This window comes from Notolepis coatsorum (genome assembly GCF_963971535.1).
Source record: "Notolepis coatsorum genome assembly, chromosome: 20".
NCBI lineage: Eukaryota > Metazoa > Chordata > Actinopteri > Aulopiformes > Paralepididae > Notolepis > Notolepis coatsorum.
Genome location: NC_140184.1, coordinates 67,831,788 through 67,853,090, shown reverse-complemented (window position 1 = coordinate 67,853,090; position 21,303 = coordinate 67,831,788). Strand labels below are relative to the sequence as shown.

General features: G+C 43.2%; 1 protein-coding gene across 1 annotated transcript in view; it reads left to right on the top strand.

The window, feature by feature from the left end:
- The window catches only part of zfhx3b (zinc finger homeobox 3b), a gene marked incomplete at its 5' end in the record, with an annotated part of 130,807 nt that extends 109,925 nt beyond the window's left edge, over positions 1–20,882 (top strand). Inside the window, 4 exon segments of the mRNA XM_084337139.1 lie at positions 5,411–5,534; positions 6,986–8,571; positions 8,806–12,733; positions 13,784–20,882. Of these exon segments, the coding sequence (XP_084193265.1) occupies positions 5,411–5,534; positions 6,986–8,571; positions 8,806–12,733; positions 13,784–15,489 (7,344 nt within the window). The 3' untranslated portion in view covers positions 15,490–20,882.
- Between the last annotated feature and the right edge of the window lie 421 nt (positions 20,883–21,303).

The following is a 21,303-nucleotide window of genomic DNA, read 5'->3' as shown; positions in this document are numbered from 1 at the left end:
GACATGTTTATGACAATATGCTGATTTCACACGTGTACTGAAATGGAAGATTTCACTAACAGAGTAGCAGCAACCGTTAACGCTGTCGTTATTCCTCCGACCTTGCGCTCTAATAAACAGCACCAAACACTAATTGGCACCACAGGATTGGAAAGTTGTTTTATCCTTTAGTGCCGTAGTTGGTACCTACACTGCATAGACATAATATGACATGTATTATCAGAGTGGCATTATTCTATAAGATATTGTATTAAAGAGAAGTAGTAGTAGTAGTCATGGTAGTAGAAGTACTACTGTATTATTATTATTATTATTATTATTATTATTATTATTATTATTATTATTATTATTATTATTATTATTATTATTATTATTATTATTATCATTAATATGATCATTAATATTATTGTTATCATCATCATCATCATCATCATCATCATCATCATCATCATCATCATCATCATCATTATTATTATTATTATTATTATTATTATTATTATTATTATTATTATTATTATTATTATTATTATTATTATTATACACTCTTTTGTATATCAATCCAATCTATGTCACCTTGATTCCAAGTCAAGTGAGGTTCCACCTGTGATCTTCCCCCATTGTAGCCACCCATTGAAGATCAAAACTATCACGGCCAAACTGCATTGTGTAGGCTCATAATCTTTGATGGATGTATAGATTATTTTATTCTTATACTGTTAAAACTAGTAAAGGTAAATGCTTTAACTTAATCTGTTTTATATCTTTACTCGCTTCCATGGTAACTACTATAGTCTTCGACCAATCACAAAAGCACAACTTCTTCAACGTTTGTATCCCTTGTCATTCTCGTTGGTTATTGCGGTATTCGCCACCATCTTTCTATTCATTGAATCCATGAATAAAACTTACAAAACGTTAAAACTATGGCGTTTAAAAGCAAACAATTGAGGTAATCATGAGTATATAATTCCAATAGTGTATTCTGTCTGTTGTTTAGACTATTTTAGTTTAGTTTAGTTTCGTAACGCTGTCCTCTCAGCTCCACAGCGTTCGCTCGAGACTGGTCATCAAATGCAATTAACCCTTTCCTGGACAGATTTCCAGTTTTCCATTAGGTACACAGTCTTGTACCCATAACTATTTTCTTGTTTTTCTCAAATGTAAAAACATAGATCTCTTTTAATTATGCTCAACTCTGCGCCTGTCAAATGTCAGACTATTGAATAAGTGGAACCATATTAACCCACTACCTTGAGAACCTCAAAAAGAGTTAAGACCAGTGACTCTCCAGGTCTGGTCACCTCATAAGCTCCGCCTACGTCCGGATCTTCACTTCCTGCCCCTGAACTTTGTGATGAAGATATTCCAAAACGGAATAAATAATGCATCTATAAGAACAAAACTGTAACAACGGTAAATACAAAATTACGTTTTTTCCACTCAAAATGGACAGACTTTGAAGGATAATATATCCATTTCTAGGTACTGTGTCACAAAGCCCATAGGCGGTTGAAAAACAAAATGTGTGAGCTGGCAGCATCCTTTCCACCTAGAAACACAAGGTGAATATCCATTCCGTCCTGCATACATCATGCCAGCCATTGTCTCCTCGTGTCATGTTATCCTCTCTGTCGTCTACAGGGAAATGGTAGGAGCTCTCTGTTGTGCTCTTTCGTGCAACCCACACACATTATATATGTCTATTATACCGCTACACATATTACAGTACATACGTCTATACATAATATGTCCATATACACATATTACTGGCAGTCTGAACGCAGCCAGTGGGTCAGGTCAAAGACCGGTGTAAAGGTTCAGCCATGCCTGCTCTCTGCTGCAGAGAAAATTACTCACTCACCCTCTCCGACTGGCTGCTTGGCAGTAATGAAGGATGTCTCCCATCCTCCGAATTGATGACATTTGAGCCATTATCAAAACACAAAGGATGCCGTTAATTGTGGAATGGCTTTAAGCTGTTCCATTGACTCACTACAAGTCAGATCCCCGCGGGGCTTGCTTCAGGCAATGTTGCCATATTCATCTCTACTCTAAGCATTATCCTGACAGAGTTATTCTGATCACAGTTGTTGTCTAGATGAGCAGCTCTCTTACCTCTTAGTACATCTATTTACACATTGACATTCTCCCCATGTCCGCGACCACCTCGCTGCTATTCCAAACAAAGGCTTTCATTATTAATATATTGAAGTAATTGTGACACAGATGAAGCGGAATTTAATGACCCCCCCCCCCCCCCCCCCTTTAATGAAATGCAAGTTGCGGCAATGGAAATATTATTATTCACTATGAATCTAGCCAAGCTGGACTCTCGTGGGAATAATGAATGCACAGATTGCACAGAAACAATGAGAGGTGTGTGTCTGCACGCAAAGCACGACTATACTTCCTAATCCTTTGAAATACTATCTAAAAGTCTTTCGGCTCCACTAATAAAGAAATACGATGATGCTCATAACCCGAATCTGGTGGTTCACATCGTAAAGGTATATGTATATGAATAGAAATACAGAGCAAACCGGCGGACCAGAGGGAACATCCTTACCATCCTTACTTTATTATAATCATCACACAGGGGAAATATTCCTCTCACTTTTCCTGTAAATGACTGAGCCGGTGTTGTTTGTTGGTCTCGGACAATCATTCAGTAAAACATTGTCTCCCGCCTAGCTGTTTTGTCTCTTCCCCCGACTAGGAAGCAAATGGCAAGCGCATTAGTATGGACGACAAGCAATATTCCATTCTTTTATAGAGATAGCAATGCACTGAGCCACTACAAGAGGCACATGATAGAACAGAGGTAATATAACACACATTAAAGCCGGCGTCTCTTTTTCATTTTTTTTTTTTTTTTTTTCTTTTCTTTTTTCTTTTTTTTTTTACAACTGGTGAATGTAGATGGAAAGGTACTCTATCCGTTTTCACGTGTCTAGCAGAGGAGCCTAATGAATTCTGAAATAGGTGACTTTTATTTCATGCATAAAGATGCGCTCACTCCCTCCCTCCCTCCCTCCCTCCATTTGCCCCCTCTGCACTCCTTTTTTCCTGCACCCTTCTCTCTCTCTCTCTCTCTCTCTCTCTCTCTCTCTCTCTCTCTCTCTCTCTCTCTCTCTCTCTCTCTCTCTCTCTCTCTCTCCTCCCCCTCTCCATTACTCCCTCCCTCCCTCCCTCCCTCCCTCCCTCTCTCTATGTCTCATTTTCTGTCTGTCTAAGATAGGGGTAATGAAAATAATTGTGCTTCATTAATTCTGAGTCTGGCTAGATGATAGCCATTTTGAACTATGTTTGCCAATTAGGCGGTCCAAATTAAAAGTGACCTTGGGATACTCTCTGCTCTTGCCTCTCATCGCCTAATGAAGCAGTTGTCTAGGAACGGTCCACTTTGTAATGTAAATCAATGCTATGTTTTGGTTTTTTTGCAACTCTCCATACTGGTTGCATTAATTTTCCACTTTGTGAGAGATAGAGCAGAATGAGAGTGGAGAGCAGCACAACAAAGGAAGGAGAAGCGTCCCTGGTCTGCTGTGTTGCAACCATCTCCTCATCATCTCTGTCAGAAGGACTGAAAAGGACTCCTTATAACAGAGACAGAGCAGAGAGCTGGAGACTGCAGTCAGGAATTGTTCTTTTCGGGAACTGTTCATTTTGAATGAGAAGTATTGTTTCCACATACTTTGAAAAATTATAGCACACTAAATTAATTGCTTGAGTTGCATTCTATTTTCAGATTCTTTGCTTTAAAAAAAATTTGTATACAGTCATTTGATATCACGGGCCAAATTTTACATTATTTGTGTCCCTCCAGTAAAAAAGAGTAGAACGATTTCAGATTTGGTCTCTCTCTATTTCATGAGTGATCTTGAATATTACAAACAATAAACATATGGTCATAAGACCTAAGGCATTATTATCTACTTGTCAAAATTCCTGCGGTCAAATTCCATGTAGGTTTTGGTTTTTGGTCCTTGGCCCTCCACGGTCAAAAGGTTTAGGCGCCACCCATTCTAAAGGATAACTATGACATTTACATTTACATTTTGTCATTTCGCTGAGGTTTTTATCTAAAGCGTCAGCTTGAGCCGTGACAGGGCTCATAGGATTGTGGAGAAGGGTTGTCCAAGAAAAAGCAAAGAGTGATGCTGAAACAAAGGTACAGGAGAGAAGCAATGTGGATGGGGGAGGGTGGGGTGGTGCAGGGTGGGGTGGGGTGGTGCAGGGTGGGGTGGGATGGGCTGTCGTGGGGCGGGTGGGATGAATTGAAATGCGTCGTGGAGAGTGAGGCTGATTATTCTGTTTGGGGAGTTAATTGAAGGAAGGTGAAGCAGACACTGCCTCGTCTCCCAGCCTCTTCCAATCTCGCACAATGATTTCTGTTAAATGGGTGCCGGTTAATGAGTGCATTTGATGAATTGTCATCTTTTTTGGGGGGGAAAAGAGAGAGGCTATCAGAGGGAGAGGTGGGGAGGGGGAGGGGTAGCGTGGATAAAGGGAGGTTGCTGTCATTCACAGATGATTGACTTCAACCTTTGGAGAGCAGAGAAAACCTGAGCGCTCCTCTGCACTTTATAAATCAATATTCATTGCTCCTTGGAATGTTCCAACTCAAATAATAGAAACAAATCCTTTTTTTAACTAATCTTTTTTTGTATTATTATTTGAAAACGCCTATCGGATAGATCTGTTTCATGTCTGTGTATGGGAAAAAACTGCACCAAACTGTTTCCATATGTGGGTGTCCTGTTCCTTCTAATTTCGTATTTCCTCTTAATCTGAATTATGTTTTAATTCCACTGACATGACAAACAGCAGCACATTATAAGAGGGTGATTGAAGCTAGATAAGCTGAGGCTATTTTCACTAGATGGATAGTGGTTAGATGCCTAGAAGGCATCGCTCTCCTCACTGGAATGGGATGTCCTTTATTTTTTTTTATAATTATTTCATTAGGCTGTCTAACAAGCTCTTCAGTAAGGTAGGCCTTTCAGCCCATCTCACTAATTAGCTGCAGCAGAACTTAGCGGGCACATGACAAAACACCAGCAGTGATCAAAGTGCAAATTCCAGGAATGGAAAATCAAGTAAAAAATGATGTAATTACTGGTGTGCGTCTGCAGACACGTGCATGTGAGAGCGGTCTATGTGATTGCAGTATTATGCATGTGTGTAACCGAGTAAGGACTTCAACCAGGTCCCGGTGACATCTCTTAATTTATCGAATATTGAAAATGGCAAATATGGAAACATTTTATTGACACTTCATATCCACATTGCCTTTTATTCACATGCTCGTTTAGTCTACCTAGATTTGGGCTTACATGAATATTACATTCTACTGTGAATGAATGAGATCGTTATTAACGGCGGACTTTCCTTGTGGTTGGTTTTCCAGGTCACAGCAACTGAGGTCCTACCAGCTAGCATGTTCATACCTGTTCCTGGTCCAGATAGGGAGGCCCACGGCAACCCCCAGGCCACAGCCAACTCCAGCTCGGAGGATACAAAGAAACTAAACGGTTAGTTACACTTCTGTCTATATTTAATAAGGATGTTATATGTAAATAATATTCGAAATGCTTCAGTAAACACCGGTACATGATTATTATTCATTGCAGGACTTTCTCACAGACGTTAGGAAAGAAATTGCAATAATAAACCATTTTTGCTAGTATTTTCACGTAGTTGCATAATGGTGGTTATTTCTTTATTTATTGTCTACACTTTAAATGACAAAGTAAACAAAAATACTTTGAGATAACATTAACTCATTGACAGCCACGTTTAAGTGCGCCAGAGGGCGCTAGAGCGCCACCGCTTTAATCAATGGGAGGAGCGGGAGATTTGCGAGTGCTTAAAATATATCTTAAATTATGGCTATGGGTCTAATACACTCGTCGATTATCAGTGAGTTGCTTGCAGTCAACATGTACAAAACGGATTGTTTTTTCATCTGTACATTTCCGTTTTATACCATTTTGAATACAAGTATAGTTTTGGTGATTTCTAGTAATTCCAGAGAAAGACACGATAATAGCCCTTTAGTGGAATACACAAAATACGTTGTAATTTTTCGGCTGATTATCGAATCTTCCTGAAATCAACGCTAGATCATAATTATTATCCTTCCTCATGCACGCATGCAATGTTGTTTAGACCGGTGTGCCGATCCCCCCCCTCCTCCCACCCAACGGAAAACAGCCACACATACACACACAGATACAGCGTAGATCGGGTAGAAATACATATCAGATCAACGATCAAATTTATATATAATGTTCTTACCTTGTATCCGAAGAAATAATCCAATTATCTGATCGCCATTTGAAGTACTGGGCGCGGAGGTCCGTGCCACGTTCAACAGCATTGCATATGAGGGGGGGGGGGGGGCAGCGTCGCAGATGTAACGTTGAAATCAGGTTACCTCGCCTGATAATTTAAACCCGCCTGCACGGCTTGGATCGTCCCAGAAAAAAACTATACCATTCCCAGTGGAGTGCAATACCAGCCGGAAGGCGTAGGAGGCGGTATTTGCCCTTTTGCGAGCTCAGACCCATTCCCAGCGATAACATCAGGCTGGATGGATGAAAATTAATGGATATCGCTAATAAAAGAAATAACGACTAAAACCCGACTATACTAGTGATTGGCGCTGAACGGTCGGCGAGTTAACCCGACTATCATCGGGTCTGGCGTCCAATGAGTTAATGTTATTATAAGTAATCACTATTACATATAGCAGATAAGCAGAAACTAGATGTCCATTTCTTTCTTCAGAAATAGCAGTTTAACTTTTTTGGTGGAAACACAGTTGATCATGTCAAGGCCAAAGGAAAAGAACATTCCTGTGAGGATTCTGTAATCATAATTGCAGTGCTTTCAGTGAAAATATGACTTGAAACAAAATGTTTATGCAAAAAGTTTGTGTGCATTTTTTTTTATTCTTCTCTTTTATTGCATTTATTGACAGATGCGTCTGATGCTGAGCCAGAGAAGGGGGTCTCATTGCCAACAGAAATAGCTGAAGCCCGCAAGTCACCTCTGGAGGAGCAGCAGTCAGGAAGGGATGATGCCACAGGATTCCTGTGTTGGAAGAAAGGCTGTAACCAGTTCTTCAAGTCCTCCAACTCCCTCCAGATGCACTTCAATGAGGTTCACAATAAAAGGCCCCAGCTACCTGTTTCGGATCGCCACGTCTACAAGTACCGTTGTAACCAGTGCAGCCTGGCATTCAAGACCGTGGAGAAGCTGCAGCTCCACTCACAGTATCATGTGATCAGGGCTGCCACCATGTGCTGCCTCTGCCAGCGAAGCTTTAGAACCCTGCAGGCCTTGAAGAAACATTTGGAGACCAGCCACCTAGAGCTCAGCGAAGCCGATATCCAGCAGCTCTACGGAGGCTTACTGATGAATGGAGACATTATGATCATGGGCGACCCATCCCTCGGTGAGGAGCACGGAGGCCTGGGAGACGACGACAAGGAAGGAGACGAAAGTGACCCGGAGGAAAAACAGAGTCCAACTGGAAGTGACTCTGGTTCACTGCTGGAAGATTCGGGATCTGAACCCAAACGCGCTCTGCCATTCAGAAAGGGCCCTAACTTTACTATGGAGAAGTTCTTGGATCCATCTCGTCCTTTCAAGTGCACAGTGTGCAAAGAATCCTTTACACAGAAGAACATCCTTCTGGTTCATTACAACTCTGTGTCCCACCTGCACAAGGTGAAGAGAGCTCTGCAGGAGTCCACCACTGGTCAACCTGAGCCTACCAGCAGCCCTGACAACAAACCATTCAAATGCAGCACGTGTAACGTGGCATACAGCCAGAGTTCTACTCTGGAGATACACATGCGCTCTGTCCTGCACCAGACCAAGGCCCGGGCAGCCAAACTGGAAGCCGCAGGAGGAAGCACTAGCTCCGGCAGTGCTTCCGGTATGGGTGGTGGATCGTCTATCAGCACTTCAACACCGAACCCAAGCCCAGCCACCAACTCAACTTCGAGCACTAGCAACCATAGCTCTTCTGGGTCTCAGACTGTACAGAGTATGCTCGCAGGCAACCACATGAGCCAGTCTCACAGCATTGAAAGCCTGGGGAACTCTTCAGTGAGCTGTCATCCCTCACCATCCGAGAACCACGAAACAAAGAAGAAGAAGTTTTCAGACATGTTGTCGGCCAGGGGGCAGCAGCAGCAGCAGCAGCAGCAACAGCAACAGCAGCAGCTTCAGCAGCAGCAGCATTTGGCTCAGGCCCAGGCTCAGGCTCAGGCACAGCTTCAACAGGAGCTCCAACAGCAGGCCGCTATCCTCCAGTCACAGCTCTTCAACCCAGCACTTCTACAGCACTTCCCCATGACCACTGATGCTCTTCTCCCATTGCAGCAGCAGCAGCTGCTCTTCCCGTTCTACATCCCTGGAGCAGAATTCCAGCTGAACCCAGAGATAAACCTCAGTAGCCTGGCAGGCTCCTCCACTTCGTCTCTGCTGGAGGACCTGAAGAACTCAGCCCAGCAGAGCTGTTTGCAGCAGCAGCTGATGCACCACCACCTTCAGCAGCATCAGCAACAACAACAGCAGCAACAACAACAACAACAACAGCAGCAACAGCAGCAACAACAACAACAACAGCAACAACAGCAGCAGCAGAAACAACAACAACAACATCATCATCATCACCATCATCATCAACAACAACAACAACAACAACAACAACAACAACAGCAGCAGCAGCAGCAACAACAGCAGCAGCAGCATCATCAACAACAACAACAACAACAACAACAACATCAGCAGCAACAGGCGCACTCCCAGGCCCAGGGGCAGATGGCCTTATTGCAACAGAGTGCTTCTCTCCTCCACCATGCTGAGAAAAAGCAGAAGGTGCCTTCCTCTCATAATGACAAAGAAAGGGAAACCAGAGATAAAGACATGAGTGAGAAAACTGAAGATGCTGTTATTAAAGATTCCACAGATAACAAGTCAAAAGAGAGAAGAGATATACAGCAGACATCGGTTAATGCAAACCATGAACCCGGCTTGCCTCCACCAAGAATTGCGTCAGATGCTCGTGGAAATGCAACTAAAGCCCTCCTGGAGAATTTTGGATTTGAGTTAGTGATTCAATACAATGAAAACAAGCAGAAAGCTCAGAAAAAGCCAGCTGGGAATGGGCCTACAGTTTCAAGTGGTCCAGGTGGGATAACAAGAGTGGTGGACCCCATCGAGGGATTAGAGAAGCTGGAATGTGAGGCCTGTGGCAAGCTGTTCTCAAACATACTGATTTTAAAGAGTCATCAAGAGCACATCCACCAGTCCTTCTTTCCATTCCGATCCCTTGAGAGGTTTGCTAAGGAATACAGAGAGCAGTATGATAAACTGTATCCACTGAGACCCCAGACACCAGAGGCTGCACCCGTTCCTCCACCACCGCCACCTCCTCCTCCTCCTCCTCCTCCTCCACCTCCCCCACAGAGAGCACCAACACCAAATATTCCCATCTCTGCTCCCTCCCTTACACCTCCGACTGTACCACCCCCGCAGCCCCAGATTTCTATGGCCCAAATTTCTATCCCAATGGATCTGCCCCTTTTCTCACCACTCATGATGCAGTCAATGTCTCTTCAGTCATTGCCCTCTCAGTTGAATCCCCAGATGTCATGTATGGAGGCGGGCCTGGCCGCAGACCTGGCCCAACTCTACCAACAACAGCTCACACCAGCCATGCTACAGCAGCAGCAGAATAAGAGGCCACGGACACGTATCACAGACGACCAGCTCAGGGTCCTGAGACAGTACTTTGATATCAACAACTCGCCAAATGAGGATCAGATTAAAGAAATGGCTGACAAGTCAGGGCTGCCCCAAAAAGTCATCAAGCACTGGTTCAGAAACACCCTCTTCAAAGAGCGTCAGCGCAACAAAGACTCACCGTACAATTTCAACAACCCACCAATAACTACTCTAGAGGACACCAAGATTGACTCTAAACCACCCTCCCCTGAGCCCCAGAAACAGGAGTGTTATGGAAGCAAGAGATCATCCAGAACCAGGTTTACCGACTACCAGCTGAGAGTGCTTCAGGACTTCTTTGATGCTAATGCTTATCCTAAAGACGATGAATTCGAACAGCTCTCCAACCTCCTGACCCTCCCCACTCGAGTTATCGTTGTCTGGTTTCAGAATGCACGTCAGAAGGCGAGAAAGAATTATGAAAATCAGGGCGACGGTGCAAAAGACGGCGAGAGAAGAGAGTTGTCAAATGACCGCTACATTCGCACCACCAATCTGAATTACCAGTGCAAGAAATGCAGTCTGGTTTTCCAACGTATATTTGACCTGATAAAACACCAAAAGAAGCTTTGCTACAAAGACGAAGACGATGACGGGCAGTACGACAGCCAAAATGAGGATTCAATGGATCTTTCGCATGAATATTATACCCCCTCTGGGTCCTCCTGTCACACCCCTATGCCCTCCTCCTCAAGCCTCTGCCCCCTCCCGCCCTCTACATCCGCATTCTCGCACCTCTCGTCTTCTGAGAAAGAGGAGGCGTCGCCGGCAAACACCTCAAACTCCTATGAGGAGAAGCCCAAACATCTGCCAGACATGTCTGCGGATCCACGTGAGAACCAGACTTCTATTAAACAGGAGATTGTGCATCAGCCCCAATCTGAGACTCAGCACCATCGATCTCAGCGAGAAGAGAAGCCTCAGACTAAGACCATCAAACATTCGTCTCCTTCCTTCTCTCAGCAGCAGCAGCAGCAGCAGCAGCAGTGTGGTCCGTCAGCCTCTCAGACCCAGGCCTCCTCTCAGAGTGCCCACATGACCATAAACCAACACCTGACCTCTGCCACACAACAGCTGGCGCAGCAGATGATCCAATACCAGTGTGAGCAGTGCAAAGTTGGCTTCCCCTCTTTCGAGCACTGGCAGGAACACCAGCAATTACACTTCCTCTCTGTGCAAAATCAATTCATCCACCCGCAATTCCTGGACCGCCCAATGGACATGTCTTTCATGCTATTTGATCCCAGCAATCCTCTCTTGGCCAGTCAGCTGCTGTCTGGGGCAATCCCACAGATCCCCAGTAGCTCAGCCACTTCTCCATCCACCCCCACCTCCACCATGAACTCCCTCAAGAGGAAGTTGGAGGAGAAGGCTGGCACCAGCCCTGGAGAGAATGACAGCACCAACAGTGGCGAAGAGCCACAGAGAGACAAGCGCCTCAGAACCACCATCACACCCGAGCAACTGGAAATCCTGTATCAAAAGTACTTATTAGACTCGAATCCCACGCGCAAGATGCTCGATCATATAGCGCATGAGGTGGGGCTTAAGAAGAGGGTCGTGCAAGTCTGGTTCCAAAATACCAGAGCGAGGGAGAGGAAAGGCCAATTTAGGGCAGTGGGGCCAGCTCAAGCCCATCGCAGGTGCCCCTTCTGTCGAGCCCTTTTCAAAGCAAAAACTGCCCTCGAGGCCCACATTCGCTCCCGCCATTGGCATGAGGCTAAACGTGCTGGATATAATCTCACTCTCACTGGGATGTTACATGAGCAGGAAGGGATCCAAATGAAACTGGACCCTCTGGATATCTCGAGCTTCGCCCATCTCGCCCCGACCAGTAATGATGGACAAGGCTCCTCTTTGTCACCAGTGAGCAAAGGCATGGATTTGTCTCCCAGGGCCTTACTGAGCCCTTCATCCATTAAAGTCGAGGGAATGGAGGACTTTGAGAGCCCGACCATGTCCTCTGTCAACCTCAGCTTTGACCAGAACAAACTTGATAATGATGACTGTTCCTCAGTGAACACAGCCATCACAGACACAACCACCGGCGATGAGGCTAACGCTGAGAACGACAGTGTTGACACAAAGCATGGCCAAAATAGTGGCGATTTCCTGTCTAAGTCTGGGGGCACAGCCCCCTCCATTGAAAATGATGACCAGATGTCTTCTGGGCTGGTGAGCCCTTCAACCAGCTATTACGCTAAACTAGACTATGAAAATGAAAATATCATTGACTACAGTGAAACATCCAGCATGGCTGACCCCTGTTCTCCGAGCCCTGGAGCTTCCGGCACCAGGAGCATTGACAGCGGAGACCGTCCTGGCCAAAAGCGCTTCCGAACTCAGATGACTAACCTCCAGCTAAAGTTGCTGAAATCCTGCTTTAACGACTATCGGACTCCCACTATGCTAGAATGCGAGGTACTCGGCAATGACATCGGACTTCCAAAGAGGGTGGTTCAGGTGTGGTTTCAAAATGCCCGCGCCAAGGAGAAAAAGGCCAAGCTCAGCATGGCTAAGCACTTTGGAATAAATCATACATCCTACGAGGGTCCGAGGACTGAATGCTCACTGTGCAGCATCAAGTACAGCGCGCGCCTGTCTGTGCGTGACCACATCTTCTCCCCGCAACACATCTCCAAGGTGAAGGATACTATCGGGAGCCAGCTAGATAAAGAGAAAGAGTACTTTGACCCGGCCACAGTCCGCCAGCTTATGGCCCAGCAAGAGATGGATCGCATTAAGAAAGCCAATGAGGTCCTGGGCCTGGCACAGCAGCAGGTGCTGCAGCAGCAGGGGATATTCGACAACCCGGCGATGCAGGCTCTGAACCTACAGTCAGCCTATCCAAATCTGCAAGGGATCCCCCCTGTCCTTTTGCCAGGGGTCGGTAGTCCACCCCTTCCCAATTTCAACGCGTCAAATTCAGGTATGTCTTCCTCAAGTGAACATGCTTCATATTTCATGCACCTAGTTAGATCGCTTGCCCCAGTCCAGGATTGTTCTCAGCTAATCTTGATTTGATATACTTTTTCGAAGAGCAGGAATTACAGATTGACTTTCATCCCGGTTTCACTTCGCTGTAACTGAAATGACAAACAGGATGAACATTTCATTCCAGTATTTACAGAAACTTAAACCCGAACAAATTATTTGGTCTTTCTAAATCATGCTCTTATTTAGGTGTTTATTTATATCATACTCAAAAACACTATGGTATTTATAAACAACAACAACAACAACAACAACAACAACAACAACAAACACATTTCTACTGCTTAATTAATGGGAATATTGATAATTGTTCATATACTGTATGCAGTAATTACATATAGGCAGTAATTACCAGGAAACCTACTGTATAGTAACCAAAAAGTATAGAATAGGACTTTTCTCACTAGATAATGCTGGGCTCAAATGATTGTCGTAAATCAATCCGTCACAGAATTTACAGTATAACTCATGAAACTACTGTATACTATAATATAAAGCTTTGAGGGCACCTTGTTCATATTTTATCCCGCAGCAGTGCATCAGTAGGTGGTTCTATAATGCAACATATAAATATACCCAATTCAATGAGAGCTTTCCTCTAGACATGTCATCACGCTTTCAAGCTGCTTTAACTGCCACCACTCAATAGAGAACAATAAATACCACCGTAGCCTGAATACTAATAACTCACTTTGCTCTTCAGCCACTTTGACCTTGGGAAAATTAGCTGAGCTTGACCTCATTATCATTGGATATATATGTTTTGATTAAGCTGCTCTAAGTCTTTTTAAAGGTCAATAATGGACCTCCTGGCGCAGAAGTGATCATGTTTTTACTTTTGATCATGATTCAATTCTACGATGTTGCTATTATAACATACATTTTAATCTCACAATGACTAAATTATTTTGTCAACCAACCTTACAGGCATTGAAGAAATACGCCATCTTCAATTATGTCTTCTTTATAATTCTATATTTTTCAGCTTTAACTCCTCCAAAACCTCCAAACCACCTGAACATGCCTGGTGCCAGTGTTCCGTCGCCTAGTCTCCCCACCAAACCTCCCTCCTCATCCAGCCCAGCTCAGACCAGCACTTCTGTCTCCCACTCAAGCTCCACCTCCTTATCCACCTCCTCCACATCCCAGTCAGCCTCCCGGTCTGACCCCCCCAAAGAGCGTGATCCTGAGAGGTCAAGAGAAAGAGAGAAGCCCAAGGAAAAGGCAGAGAAGTCCTCAACGCCATCTTCCACAGGAAGCACCCCGGCCCCCTCCACTTCTGCTGCCAGTGCCAAGAAAGAGAAACCAGAAGCAGCTGTACCTGCCACATCCATGCCCACCCCTGGCATGGAGTATGTGGTCGACCCTGCCCAGCTCCAGGCCCTGCAGGCTGCTTTGGCATCTGATCCCACGGCTCTCCTCACAAGTCAATTCCTGCCCTACTTCATGCCTGGCTTTTCCCCGTATTATGCTCCTCAGATACCTGGGGCACTCCAAGGGGGCTACCTGCAGCCCATGTATGGCATGGAAAGCCTCTTCCCCTACAACCCAACGTTGTCCCAGGCACTGATGGGCCTGTCCCCGGGATCCCTGCTTCAGCATTACCAGCAATATCAGCAGAGCCTGCAGGAGGCGCTACAACAGCAGCAGCGGCAGCTTCAGCAGATCCAGCAACCCAAAGCGAGCCAAACTCCAGTTCCCCCTCAGCCCTCAGGGGACCGCAAAGAACCTGCCAAAGACCCAGTGAAAACAGAGGAGAAACAGAAAGGCCACCACCATAGCGAAACCTCTTCCTCCTCCTCCTCTTCCTCCCATAATAAACTACACTCCAAGCAGAACGAGATGGACGGTAAAGTTGCGGACCTCCACCTGGACAAGTACATCGTCCCCAAGGTGCAGTATAAGCTGGCGTGTCGCAAGTGTCAAGCACTCTTCACCAAGGAAGAGGCGGCCGTCACCCACGTTAAGTCCATCTGCTTTTTCGGTCAATCTGTGGCAAACCTGCAAGAGATGTTGCTGCGTGTGCCCAGCGGCGTGGGCGCCGGGGCCGGAAGTCTCTACGACTGCCTGGCTTGTGACACCACGCTGGATGGGGAGAAAGCACTCAGTCAACACCTGGAGTCGGCGTCGCACAAACACAGAACAATCAAGCGATCAGCCAGAAATGCCAAAGAGCACGCTACTAGTTTATTACCTCACTCTCCTGCCTGCTTCCCCAGACCTAACACCGCATCTACCTCGCAGTCTGCCACTCATCCCATCAGCAGCCCCCCTCCCCCGCCAACGACATCAGCCGCCATGCCATCCTCATCTGTCCCCTCACCCCTGTGCTCCTCCTCCTCCACGACCGCACTCAACACCACAGCTGCCGGCAAACCCTGGCCCCACCAGGCCCCTTTCTCCAGAGCTTTAGCTGGGAAGCCCAATGCCACGTCCTCCTCCGCGCCCTCCTCTTTCCCTCCAGTGTCCTCACCTTCAACGGTTACCTCAAGTTCATTGAGCACCTCAGGAGTTCAGACCTCGATACCAACAGACGTCTTTAGCGACGAGTCTGACTCTGACAGCAGTCAGAAGTCAGTGGACAGGCTGGGCAGGACGGCGGAGGAGCCGCAGCAGCCCGGCTGTCTCAAAGACAGTAGTAGTTGTAGTAGTAATCTCGCTAGTGTAGGAACAGACTCCATCAGATTGTAAAAAAGCTTTCAGTGATGGACACTATTTAAAAAACACAAAAGACAAAAAAAAACACAAATGGGAAAAGAAAATGACAAAAAGCAGCGATGTTTAAAAATACATTTAAAATATACAAACCAATTTCAGAAAAAGATGTGTAAAGACTAACTGCAATTCCAAAGCTTGTAACCAAAAATTTTAATGTTAGTGGATTGTTTTCCCATATCAACATGCTGGTTTTCTTCTCTTTTTTTCTTGTTGTTGTTTTGTTTTTTGTTTTCATTTATCTCAAATGAAATACATGCTAAAAGTATAAGAATAGAAACGATCACTGCGTTAGGTTTTGGATAACGATACAAGGAATGCTGTACTGTATTGGCAATGGACTGCCTTCAAGGTTGATAAATGGCCCAAGAAATCCTTTTGAAAAAAGAAGAATCAACAAGCTGTCCCTTTTTTGATTTGTAATTATTTCTACTTAATAGCACAGTCACACAAAGCCAGTATGTAATGTATGGGAGAATAGTCTATCAGTTTTCTTGCTATTTAAGCATTCAAATACCAATGGCTTGCAAAGGTAAAAAGAATAATGTAATGTCTATTTTATTCTCAGGTCAACAGCTCACAGACATTTTTCTGTTACAGAAATCCATGTTTTACACCTTTTGTTTCAAACAGGAGATGAACATAGCTTTTTCTATTGATTTAACGACAGAAAGTTTTAAAAATGAACGAAACTATATAATTAAGGCATCATTTCTGGGCATTCAAAAAGGTTAGTTGATCTGCTGATTTTAATATTTGGAATCATTTTAAAGGGGGAAATTAACAATCCCATTTTACCCAGACAAGGAGAACATTGCAGACGTGTTGATGGGCGCTAAAAGATTTTTGATAAAAAGAACTTTCTGTATTTATGATAGATATGAAAATTTTTGGTGTTAAGTAGATTGTTGCATTGGAAATGAATTTAAACGGTATGGTAGATTGAAAAAAAAGAAAAAAAAATTGTGTACATTTAGCTTTTGTATCGTCCAACTTTAAGACGCTTCATTTGATGTTGTCTTGGTCATTCCGATAGACTAGATTATGGACAGGTAACTTATCTAAACTTTATTTCTGTCTTATTCTCAGCTTCTTGGCTAAAGTTCACCCGAATGCCACTCTATGACAAGGCAGGATCCTCTCGTTCAAAATAACTTTAGCTCTCTGGTTTGGTTGGTCTGACGCTAACCAAAAAGAACAAAGATCCTGGGTGAAATGTTGAAAATGTTTTAGTTTTTTTTCATTTGTTTGTTTGTTTGTTTGTTTTTTGTTACCTTTGTGCACTTACCACTGTCTGACTCCTATTTCTCACTCTCGTCCCTCCCCCTTCTCGCCTGTTGTTCCCTCATCTCCTGTGTTTGTAGATATGGAGATAGTTAATACTCCCTTGTGCACTGCAAAGCAGGTCTTTTTGTTTTTTCATGTAGTGTGGCTACAGTCTTTTTTCCTCAACTTAATTTTCATTTAGGCTTTTTTCTTTTCTTTTTCTTTCGTTATTGTCATAGATGAAAATGAAAAAATAAATACTAATAATAATTCTCACGCTTTAAAACGAAAAGAAAATCCAAAGACTTAACACTTTCACCATTGGTGCATGAAGATGAGAAAAGAGTCTTCTTTATACTTGAGAATTTGTTGCTGTTTTTAGAGGAAAGGAAACTAAGTTTTAAAAGATAAAGGAGTACGCATTAGAGTTGCCGTCTTTGCTTCTTTGCGAGCGAACGGGTGGCTTTTTTACGTATATACCAAGAATACCAAATACCAAAAAGGGCCCTTGTCCTTGCATTGTGGAGTAGCACCGTTACAGAGCCATTGCAGTTTGTAAGATAGAGGTTATTAATCTTTGTTTTGACTTTTCTGTCACACTCAAAAGTCCATTTTTTAAGAAAATGTATAAGGTCTGGTCTTCGAGGACATACGTTTTGCTGCTAATGTCGAATTTTGAAGAAAAAAAAAATATTACATAGATGCATGCTCATTTTGCGTTTGGCTAAGCTTTAACTAAAACAAACAATAAACCATTTTCCTGCCTCTGCGACACCTTTTTTTTTTCTTGTTGCAAAAACGGAACTTTGAAGACTGTGAATATACGTGTTCCAAAGGACATTTTGCGAATTTTCTTTTTGAACAGACCAATGTTTAAAGCCAATGATCTATAACGTTTGTAAAGAAACAGTGCATTCCAAATATCACAATGGATTTTTTTTCTTAAGCAATGACTGATTCTATTTAATTTCTATTGATTTTTAATTATCATTATCTATTTTTTTTTCTTTTTTTTTCTAAGGTGACTGTAAGCTGTTGTGTAAATTTAGCATCACGAGTTACTAGACACATGTGACACGGATGTGTCATGTTTTGCTGGCATGGAAAGTTGCTGAGAATCCCTCCATCCAGTCAAGGTTGTTGCTCACTTGTTAAAGCAAGTAATAGTGGTTACCAAAAATCTGTATATAATACATCTGGTACTGGTGCGGCTCATAGGTTTAGTGTCATCATGCCTCTCAACTTACAATTAGTCTCAGAAGGAAATAATGGCTATTTTGCTAAAGAAGTGGTCGCCCCTTCCTGGGAGATCCGGCTGTGATTGACCCCAGGTGACTACAGGGTGCCATGTTCATGCACGATATTGATTACAGGTTTCTAAGGGACATCTTCATTCCAAAGCATTACGTCTGGAAAAAGCAGGAGGTTTTTTTGAAGATATCCCTTTCGTTTCTGATAGTTAAGAGGTATGTCACACTTTTCATTGTCCAAAGAAGTCACCCACTCCCATGTTGGATGTGCTTAGGTATCCCCTCCCTTCTAGATGAACTAAACTTTTTATTTAATTTCTATATACCAAAACCAAGACCTATTTAAATTTATGGGAAAACTGCTTTTTGGCCACTAGTGTACAGCAATTGTATTAGCCATAATTGATACAATGCACAATCTCGGAAATGTGTTAAAAGTGTTACGTCTTGCAGAGCAATGTGATTTGGTGTTAATACTTCAGCATGCTGTTGAAATTCGGTTGATTTGGTCTGCAAGCTTGCCACTCCTCTAAAGTCCTGTTATTTAGAATATTGTTCATAATGATTATTTTTGAGACTTCTAATGTTGTACAGTTTCTTCTTGAATACATTTGCTTTATTTTGGTTTTCAGATAATGTCAGACATTTTATTATTATTTTCTTATAACTATTTGTACGTTATTTTAGTTCCTGTATATTACTTTTTTTTCTCATATAAATTAACACTAGCTTTAATTTGAATTGCTGAAATTAAAAAAGAATCTTTATTATATGACCTGGCCACTTTATGGTGTGATAATGTTCTTATATTTGTTGTCTTAATGACACTGTTTGATCTCTTATTTTATTTCTAAAGTGTAATCTTAGTTTTGGGCTCTTTTGTGGAGGACAAAGTCAAGGTGTCCACAACAGATTTAGCCAGCATGGTGTGTGTGTGTGTGTGTGTGTGTGTGTGTGTGTGTGTGTGTGTGTGTGTGTGTGTGTGTGTGTGTGTGTGTGTGTGTGTGTGTGTGTGTGTGTGTGTGTGTGTGTGTGTGTGTGTGTGTGTGTGTGTGTGTGTGTGTGTGTGTGTGTGTGTGTGTGTGTGTGTGTGTGTGTGTGTGTCTGTGTGTGTGTGTGTGTGTGTGTGTGTGTGTGCGCGTGTGTGTGCATGTTTGTCTCTGTGTGTGTGTATGTATGTTTTTGTGTGTGTGTCTGTTTCATAAGAGCCAGCATCAATTTGAGTTTTTATATATTTTATTTTATAATTACACCTATTAACACACCAAAATGTACTGAACCACAATAGTTGGATGATAAATAACAGAACATTTTAGAAAATCCAAATTTCGAAAATAACAATAATCAAAATGAGGAGAATGATGATACCGACGCACTGAGCAGTTTTTACTTTTGATTGAATATATGAATGTGGCCAAAGCTTTATGCAGTTGAAAGAAAAAAAAATACAATTTGTGCCCCAGATACGTGTATATTTTATTGTGGCTCGATTGGCCACAGTAGATCGCTGGGATCCATGGACTCACATTGGGATACTTGATTTTCATGGACATTCTAACAAAGCAAGATAAGGTTTTGCTGTAGAGGTCATCTTTTTGCCCACTGTGAAAATGAACGTGTACCTGTATACAGATATAGATATATTTAAAACAAGACATCCTTTTTTTCTTCCTTTTTCCTTTTTTTGGGGAGACGAAGAAGGAATGAAAATAAAATAAATAAAATAAAAAAAAGGAACTCTGGGAAAAACGTTGGAGAGGTTTGGTATAAAGAGGACATGAGAGGCTGTGGGCACACGCACCAAAACTGGGCACGGGAGCCGACGGCAGAGGCTCGGCACAGCTTTAATATCACCACCTTATTGATTACAACACTGCTATGGAAGTGGACTCTGGATCCAGTGGACTTGGTGTGAGGGAACACAAGAGAGGAAAACCCCCCTCAGATTAAACTGAACTATAAAGTGGCTCCAGCTGCAGCCTCCTCCTCCTTTCTTTGTCTATCTCCCTCTCTTCTCTCTCTCTCTCTTTTTCTCTGCTTCTGCTCTTTGACGGACATATATGCCCGGTTCAGGACAGGATGGACAGAGATCGCTTGCTTCATTTCTCCTGGTTCATGTTGTTGCTACTACCTGATTCATTTCCTTCTACTTGTCCTCCTGAGTGACAAGTAAAGCTCTCCAGTCAGATGGTGGGCCCGCCCCTCTCTGTCATGTCTGTCATGTAAAAAGTGAAACGGATAACAGAGAAAGGGGAGGGGGGGGGGGGGTATCTTAGACTGTCATTTAAGAGGCAGTTACACTCAAAAACAAAAAAAGACAAAAAAGACAAAAAAAAATAAGCGTATCAACCAAAATTAACAACCAAACTAACAAACAACCAAACAAAACCATTTGCTCCAAAACTTCAAAGATGAACTGTTACTTGGAGCTCTCACGTTCCTATTGTGACTTCTGGTGCCACAATGTTTTTTTATGCATTTTCTTTTTCTTTTTTTTTTGTTTCCTCAAATTATTCCTCCTCCGAGCCTCACAAGCATGGCTCTGTGGCTCCAGGCAGCCCACCAGAGGGTAGAAAAAAACAGCCTTGCAATGTACAAAAAAGAGCAAGTTAAACCAAAAATGTTGTTCTTGATGTCTTTTCTATACTGTAGTCTTGTTAGCTTTTTTGTTACTGTAATTATATGATGAAGATTTCCAAACTGTACCAAATTACATGGAAACTAACATACATAAAACCACATGGAACTTCAGACTTTTAAAGAAACTTTTGTCACAAAAACCTTGTTGTCCTAGTTAAGTTGATTGTAGATGGTAATTGAATATACTCCTTTGAAAATATTTCATCAAGTATGTTTCTTGCTCATTGTGATACATTAAAAAAGTATGAGCATAAAATGCAGCGGCTCTGATTCGTCCTTGTGTTGTATTGTCTTCAATGGTTGTCTTTCAGGTTTGAGTGTTCACTCATGTTACACAGCAAGTCTTAGATTGGGAAGAAATCAATTCCAGGATGTTGTTCCATTGGGGCGCAGGACTGCCGTCGTGGGCTATATGAGTGGCAAATTTGGATCACCCACTCGCGGACCTTCTGGGACGTTTTGTGGGACCCATGCGCAGGTAGCGGCCGTGGGTCTGTGAGGTTTCGTGCTTAACTTAAAGGTGAATTCCACCCTGGGTCACTCCCACTATTGCTTTACTACAGAGTACAATGCGCTCACAGCCAGCTCTATACATATAGTCAGGCCAGAGATATTAGCCCTAAACTGCACTGCA